This window comes from Hibiscus syriacus, unplaced genomic scaffold (assembly GCF_006381635.1).
Source record: "Hibiscus syriacus cultivar Baekdansim isolate YM2019G1 unplaced genomic scaffold, ASM638163v2 tig00116997_pilon, whole genome shotgun sequence".
NCBI classification, from domain to species: Eukaryota; Viridiplantae; Streptophyta; class Magnoliopsida; order Malvales; family Malvaceae; genus Hibiscus; species Hibiscus syriacus.
Window position 1 is genome coordinate 431,397 of NW_024063513.1, and position 7,098 is coordinate 438,494.

Genomic DNA, 7,098 nt, shown 5'->3' on the forward strand with positions numbered 1-7,098 from the left:
AATGGAAATAACTGATATTATCCCCGACGTATGTCCAAGTCCGGAAAAGATTTTTTGATGAGATGCTTTGCTATGGATCCCGATCAACGATGGACTGCAAACAGGCTTCTAACCGATGAATTTCTTTTGCCCAATTACGTTAGAAAGAAAAATTTTCTTCCACATGCTATGATGCATCGAAAGCTCAATGCGTTAAAGCTACCTCAATCAAGTCAAAGGCCGCTACTGTTTCCTTCTGTCAAGGGATCAGTGAAATCTAAATAGTTGGTTTACTTGACCCTCATTTAAGGTTGAATGCATACTATGGTTTTTTGTACGGTTTAGCAAATAGTCGCTTTTTAGAATATGGTTGAATCTGTATATGATGCAACTGTGGAAACTCTTACTGTTGGCTTAAGCTATTTTAGAGCAATGTAAACGGCCAACACTTAATGGTAAAGCAAATTGAACTCCTAAAAAAACCCAAAAAATTATAAATGGGAATGTAAAGCTATTTATCAACTACAAATGTAAATGTCAACAGTAGATTGTGTCCAACAGCACAACATGTAAAACTTTCAAATTGTTGTTAACTACGCTGCAAGCCTTTCAAGAACCACAAATCTCAACTCTACCTCACATTCTTGTTATTATCATCCTTTTCTTATTCTACAAGAAATATATATAAACGGAGGAAAAAGAAGTTGCTTTTTAGTGGGAAAAAAGAATTCATCAATCATTAGAAGGACACCATCTGATTAGTACAGTCTCAAGGTACAATAACATGCAAAATAGAGTATTCGGCAGAGAAAGTTGTTCTGAAAAATATAACACTGATTCGGTAAACGGGCACTACTCACCAACAAATCCAAAATCCATGCACCCGCTAAACATAGTGGTGATCTCTTAAACATGTATAATTATGTGCTTTCATTAATGGGGAGGTACACACCCTCAGCAGCCAACCATACATTATCCGCTCGCTTTTCCCTAACGCTACAAACCTACACAATTAGGTGGAAATGGTTAACATAACAACTAGTAACAAGGGCAGAATAAACTTCAGTAGTACATATAATTTCCAGCTCCTTCACCCTTAACAATTTATTAACGGAGGTTCATGTTTAGAAAGCAATAAAAGTAGGCTTTCACACTCAATGATTAGCTAGCAAGTATTGAATACTAGTATTGTTAAACATAATGGAAGACAAATATATTCCTTAGAATGGAATTTAAAATAAAGAAATGTCCAGGTAACAATATAAAAATAATTATCAATTATGATATATTTCCATTCCCACCTCTTGCTGACCACCAGCTATTCTGGAGTATTTCTTGTTGTGACTATGCAGGTAGCCACCAGTGTCGACGTGTTGAAGCCGAATCCTTTGGTCTTGCTTCCAAGTCTTCTCACTTCCCTCAATTATGAGCCTGAGAGGAACAATAATGAAGCACCAGCAAAATATATAACCAAGAAAGATACACGTAACTTTGACAAAAGAACATTTTAGACCTCACCTCCAATAATCGCCGGTATCCGATTCTGATTCTCCTCCAAAGCAGCTGACCTATACCCCATATTGAGAGAGTAATCATCAGTAAGTCTCAGTGAAAAAAAGAGAGAATTTCAAAATAAAATTTTTAACAGGTCTAGAAGCGCATCACAATGTTCTAACATCAATGAAGGTTAGCTAAAAAAATTGACAAAATTTGTTAGAATTCAAGTTATGATTGGCTGCTGAAACATGTGTGTCATAACCATATTTTTGATAAACAATTAAGTTTAAAAAACAATTTTTTAGACCCGGACAAAAACGGGTGTCTATAATGTGAAAAATACTAACCTCGAGATTTCCTGATATAGGGGATGCATGCAAGTGGCTATGCAGCCATTTCCTAGTCTTCATATGTTGCAATCTAATAATTGCCCCATTGGGGATGGTGTTTCCTTGCTTAGCAGACGTGTCAGATGTAGGCCTAACAATCTGCAAAGCATAGCTCAAATGAAATTGGATGATGAAAAATGCTATTATGACACTATTAAATGAGAATTGCGCTGTAAAAAGGACTAAAAACCAAACTCTGCCAAACTTGTTCACCTTTCAAAATTATCTCAATCACCATAAAAAAATATATTTAGGAAAAGAAAAAGGCACTAACCAATTCGTATATAGTAAAGGAAGAATTTCTTGTTCTTGAACAATATAAATAATTATTCTACGCGAAGGACACCATAATATCATCACATTCATATGGTTAACTAACAAATATTTGACACAAACAAAAATGTTTACCATAAACTTGGAAAAGTTCATTGATCCATTAGATTTAACCATTGAAAAAGACTTTTATTGCGTAATGTAGTTAAAGCAACAACAAACAAACGCTCCAATTCAGAAACTAGTTAAGAAGATCGAGCAGGTAAGACAAAGAGAGAGTACCCAGTAGCTGTTGGAATCATCTACATTAGGAAAACCGGTGACAGATTGCTGTCCACTTCCAGAGCCGTACGGTACATCGTGTGAATGAAGCCTAAATTTTGTTTTCTCGTGCATCAGCTTTAAAACCGTCCCATAAGTAACCTGTTCCGTTTATTAAAATTAATAATATATCAAACAAGGAATAAGGGGGTAAATTGATATAAGTGAAAAAGGATGTTTAAAACCTCGACGTTCTGGGATGGAGGGGAGGAGGAAGCGGAGGCGGAGGAAGGAGAACCTTGATCGAAATCAAAAGTGAGGAAGAGGAAGAGAGCAAGACCAAAGAACCCGATCGCCATCAAGAACAGCAATCCAATGAACCAATTCTGTTGCCAAAATGGATAATCAACCTCTGTACTCTTTCTAAAATGTTCTCTCTGTTCTACGGTGCTCGGACCTGAACTTGACGATGACGACGACGACGGAGACAGAGACGGTTTTCTACGACGGACGTCTTGCGGCACCGACGTCGCCACGGTGGATGATATTCTTTCAGATCTAACGGGAATTTATCCGATTTGTCCAGCGAAATCGCTTTTTAACGGATCTGGCTAGCAGCGCGCGATCGAGGAGGGAAGAGAAATAGAGAAGTATGACGCGGGATCATTTCATTGACGATTGACACGTTGCAGTGACATGATTCTATCCAATAGAAAAGGTGACATGTGGAGAAATAATGATGTGGAGGGTTTTGGTTGGGTGGAATTTTTTTTTGTTAACAATTGACTTGACATGAGAATCTTGTCTTTTGGGTGGAACCGGATCTTCGAGAAAACTGCTAAGAAACCGATGCGTATTGTTCCGGTTTTAGTTAACCATTCCTTCGGGCCGTTTTTGTGTTTGAGCTTTGCTTTTCAACAAAAGTGCCGAGTTCAAAATGGATCCCCGGCCTCATTATTACAAACATTCAACGTTAACTGCACGCAAAGTTACAAGAATAGATAACGTCAGAATCTACTATGGTACATTCTGTCAAAACTTAAAATGACGATTTATTTAATTTTCCAGAACCAATTGTGTTGAAGCGTCTGGAGAACCAAATGGGTCAATTTTTTGCCACCTAAACCGGCTGACTTCGACTTAAGACGGATCAAACTCCCAAGTTTACACTAGAAACAGTCATCTCTGTTTAGCCTTTTGTTTTCCTACTGCAAAGATCGGAAGAGAGCTTGATTTAGAGCAATAATAATGGCAGGAACTGCTGTGTTTGCTGAGCTAGTTGATGAAGATGGTGCGTTCAAGTACTACTCATATGGGGAGTGGAAGAAATCATCTTCAGGGAAGTCTGTGGCAATCATCAACCCAACCACTAGACAGCCTCAATTCAAAGTCCAAGGTATTACTATTTTCTTGTTAGTTCACTGATGATCACTCTTTTTTCTTGTTTTTTTAAAGCTATGGATGATCATTACATATCTTAAAGACTTCAATTAGTGTTTTTTTTATGCATGGTCTTTGATTCTTTAATGTATTCTTTTTCTAATTGTTTGGAACAGCGTGTACTCAGCAAGAGGTAGACAAGCTGATGGATGAAGCTAAAACTGCCCAAAAGTCATGGGCTAAAACCCCGCTTTGGAAAAGAGCAGAGTTGCTTCATAAAGCAGCTGCTCTCTTGAAAGAGCACAAGGTCGCCATTGCAGATTGCCTTGTCAAAGAGATTGCAAAACCGGCAAAGGATGCTGTGACTGAAGTGAGTTTAAACACAATTTCCATCTTTTTTCCTATGCTGAAATTTTTGTGGGCATTTAATTTAAATTTTAAATAGGCTGTAAGGTCTGGGGATCTGGTTTCATACTGTGCTGAAGAAGGGGTCAGGATACTAGGTGAAGGGAAATTTCTGGTATCTGATAGTTTTCCAGGGAACGAAAGGACCAAATACTGTCTCACTTCTAAGGTAATTTGCCCATTGTTTTCAAATTAGCCGTGTTGCTTTGAGCAATGGTTTTTCAATATTTTCAGTGGTATTATATATATATGGTTATGGGATATCCAAAGAGTCATTGACTAACTCGACAAAATATATATTTTTAAAAGAAATTTTAATATAGTGCCGATTGTTTTCTGTGGACAAGTGTAGCATGATCCTTGCATGTGTGTGTATATGTCAGCAGATGCAGTAGCCAGTTGGTAAATTGGGTGTTGCTGTCCTTTTTGCATATTATAATTCTATTTTGTTCTTATCTGATGCTCATTTAACCTAAGATGTTCTTATGTGTTTCCTCATATTCATAAGCCTTAAGATGAATACTGAACGATGAACGACGGGCGGCATGGCTGCTGTTTATGTTAAATGGTATGAACAACGGTTCAATATAAATATGTTCAGACTGACCAAACATTTTATTGATCATTGTTTATAAAATTAGTCTACGCTGGCTAGTGATGGAATTAGTCTTGAATAGGGACTCCTCCAATGATGATCGTTCTATAGAATTTAATGCTGCAAATTCCGTATTTGTCCTAAAATACATCAGACATAAAATGAACTGGTCTGTGTTCTTATCAATTCTTATGCTCCCTTGTAGCTCATATTAAAGAAGCCCTGTTTATTACTTGATTTTGATTTTTGAGGAACCTAACTTCGAATTCTATATTCCTTTCTTATTTTCACATGCAGATACCTCTAGGGGTCATTTTAGCTATTCCACCCTTCAACTATCCCGTCAATCTCGCCGTTTCAAAGATTGCTCCTGCACTTATTGCTGGAAATTCTATTGTACTCAAGCCTCCAACCCAGGTTTAGCTCCAACCCTTTCTGATTCTTATATATCTTGTTTGCGTTGCAAAAAGATTAGTCAAGGATGCATTTCATATACTATAAATCGTGATTCTTATATATAATGGACATATCCGGACAAGGTTCTCTTAACTTGCAGGGTGCTGTAGCTGCACTTCACATGGTCCACTGCTTTCATTTAGCTGGTTTCCCAAAAGGTCTAATTAGCTGTGTTAGTGGCAAAGGTTCGGAGATCGGTGACTTCCTTACAATGCACCCAATAGTCAACTGTATTAGGTATTATCTTAATTACCTTGATATGATGTCCTCCATATAAGTTTGCCAACACGGTATTCTGTATCTGCACATGATATAAATCAGAGTAGTGATCTTGTGGTTTGTCTACTAACATGAACACTTATTCAGCTTCACTGGTGGGGACACTGGAATTGCAATTTCAAAGAAAGCGGGCATGATCCCTCTTCAGATGGAATTGGGTGGAAAGGATGCTTGTATCATTCTCGAGGATGCTGATTTGGATTTGGCAGCTTCTAACATCGTGAAAGGAGGCTTTTCTTACAGGTAATAGAAATCGTTCAATGTCTTTTCATTTCGACTTTATGTCACGGTTGATCTATTTCTGGTCAAATAACTGCAATTAGCATAATGTGTTGTTATTTAAAAACTTCCTTTGTCATGTTTCAGTGGTCAAAGGTGCACAGCCGTGAAGGTTGTGCTGGTCATGGAATCCGTGGCTAATGCTCTCGTCGATAAAGTTAAAGCTAAAGTCGTGAAACTGACTGTCGGGCCACCAGAAGACGATTGTGACATCACTCCAGTTGTCACAGAATCCTCTGCTAATTTCATTGAAGGATTGGTAATGGATGCCAAACAGAAAGGGGCTACATTTTGTCAAGAGTACAGGAGAGAGGGCAACCTTATATGGCCATTGTTATTAGACAATGTTCGTCCCGATATGCGAATAGCTTGGGAGGAGCCATTTGGTCCCGTGTTGCCTGTTATAAGAATTACCTCAGTTGAAGAAGGAATTCATCATTGTAACGCTAGCAATTTCGGCCTGCAGGTACAACAACTTAATCGTTCTTTAACAGTATACTAAACGCTTAGACTTCCACTTCAAGTTCTTCAAGACTAAATGTGATTGCAGGGCTGTGTCTTTACAAGAGATATAAACAAAGCAATCTTGATCAGTGATGCGATGGAGACTGGTACAGTTCAGATTAACTCAGCTCCGGCTCGGGGACCCGACCATTTCCCGTTCCAGGTGATTTTATTTTACCGCATTCCCGATGCAAACTCTCAAAGTAGTTGCCATTTCTGATGGTTAAGCTCAACACCATTGAGTTGTTGCAGGGTCTTAAAGATAGTGGCATTGGATCCCAAGGAATCACCAACAGTATCAATATGATGACGAAGATCAAGACCACCGTGATTAACTTGCCAACACCTTCTTACACAATGGGTTGATGAATCTTATGAGCCAAACTTGCATGAGTCATCACTCATCGTCATCATGTTATGTGTACCGGTAGTACAATCCTTCAATAATTTCTCCAATTGATATGGGTAGACATTCAATAAGTTTATAATGAGGATTGTTTTGAGGAGTTTATCTTGATGAATTTTCTTTCTATCAGAATATGTTTCATGTCAATTATATCAATTGTTGATGAAAATAAGAGGAGATTATTATGGTTTGAATGGCTAGGATTGATAATATTTATAATGAGTGAAGAGATGAAAAAAAAATTAGTAGTTAAAGAAGAGGAGGAGAGAGAATATCATTACTTTCGCGTAGAATTTATATATTGATTCGTAGGGTATGTTTATTTTACTAAAAACATTTTTCAAAAAATATTTTTGTGAATTATATTATTTAAAAGTATGTTTTTAGAAAACATT

The 7,098-nt window shown here is 37.5% G+C and overlaps 2 protein-coding genes across 2 annotated transcripts; one reads left to right on the top strand and one right to left on the bottom strand.

The window, feature by feature from the left end:
- Positions 1 to 739: 739 nt before the first annotated feature.
- On the bottom strand, positions 740 to 3,039 carry LOC120194055 (stromal cell-derived factor 2-like protein). The gene is made up of 6 exons (XM_039196459.1): positions 2,645 to 3,039; positions 2,421 to 2,561; positions 1,824 to 1,964; positions 1,498 to 1,547; positions 1,281 to 1,410; positions 740 to 983 (listed from the first exon to the last, which is right to left on the bottom strand). The coding sequence occupies exons 1-6, from the start codon at positions 2,756 to 2,758 to the stop codon at positions 900 to 902; spliced, it is 660 nt and encodes a 219-aa protein (XP_039052390.1). The 5' UTR covers positions 2,759 to 3,039; the 3' UTR covers positions 740 to 899.
- Positions 3,040 to 3,450: 411 nt separating this feature from the next.
- On the top strand, positions 3,451 to 6,806 carry LOC120194396 (NADP-dependent glyceraldehyde-3-phosphate dehydrogenase-like). The gene is made up of 9 exons (XM_039196708.1): positions 3,451 to 3,795; positions 3,956 to 4,149; positions 4,225 to 4,353; positions 5,077 to 5,196; positions 5,336 to 5,472; positions 5,602 to 5,757; positions 5,881 to 6,259; positions 6,344 to 6,460; positions 6,550 to 6,806. Exons 1-9 carry the CDS (start codon positions 3,648 to 3,650, stop codon positions 6,661 to 6,663), a joined length of 1,494 nt encoding a protein of 497 aa, XP_039052639.1. The 5' UTR covers positions 3,451 to 3,647; the 3' UTR covers positions 6,664 to 6,806.
- The last annotated feature ends 292 nt before the right edge of the window (positions 6,807 to 7,098 follow it).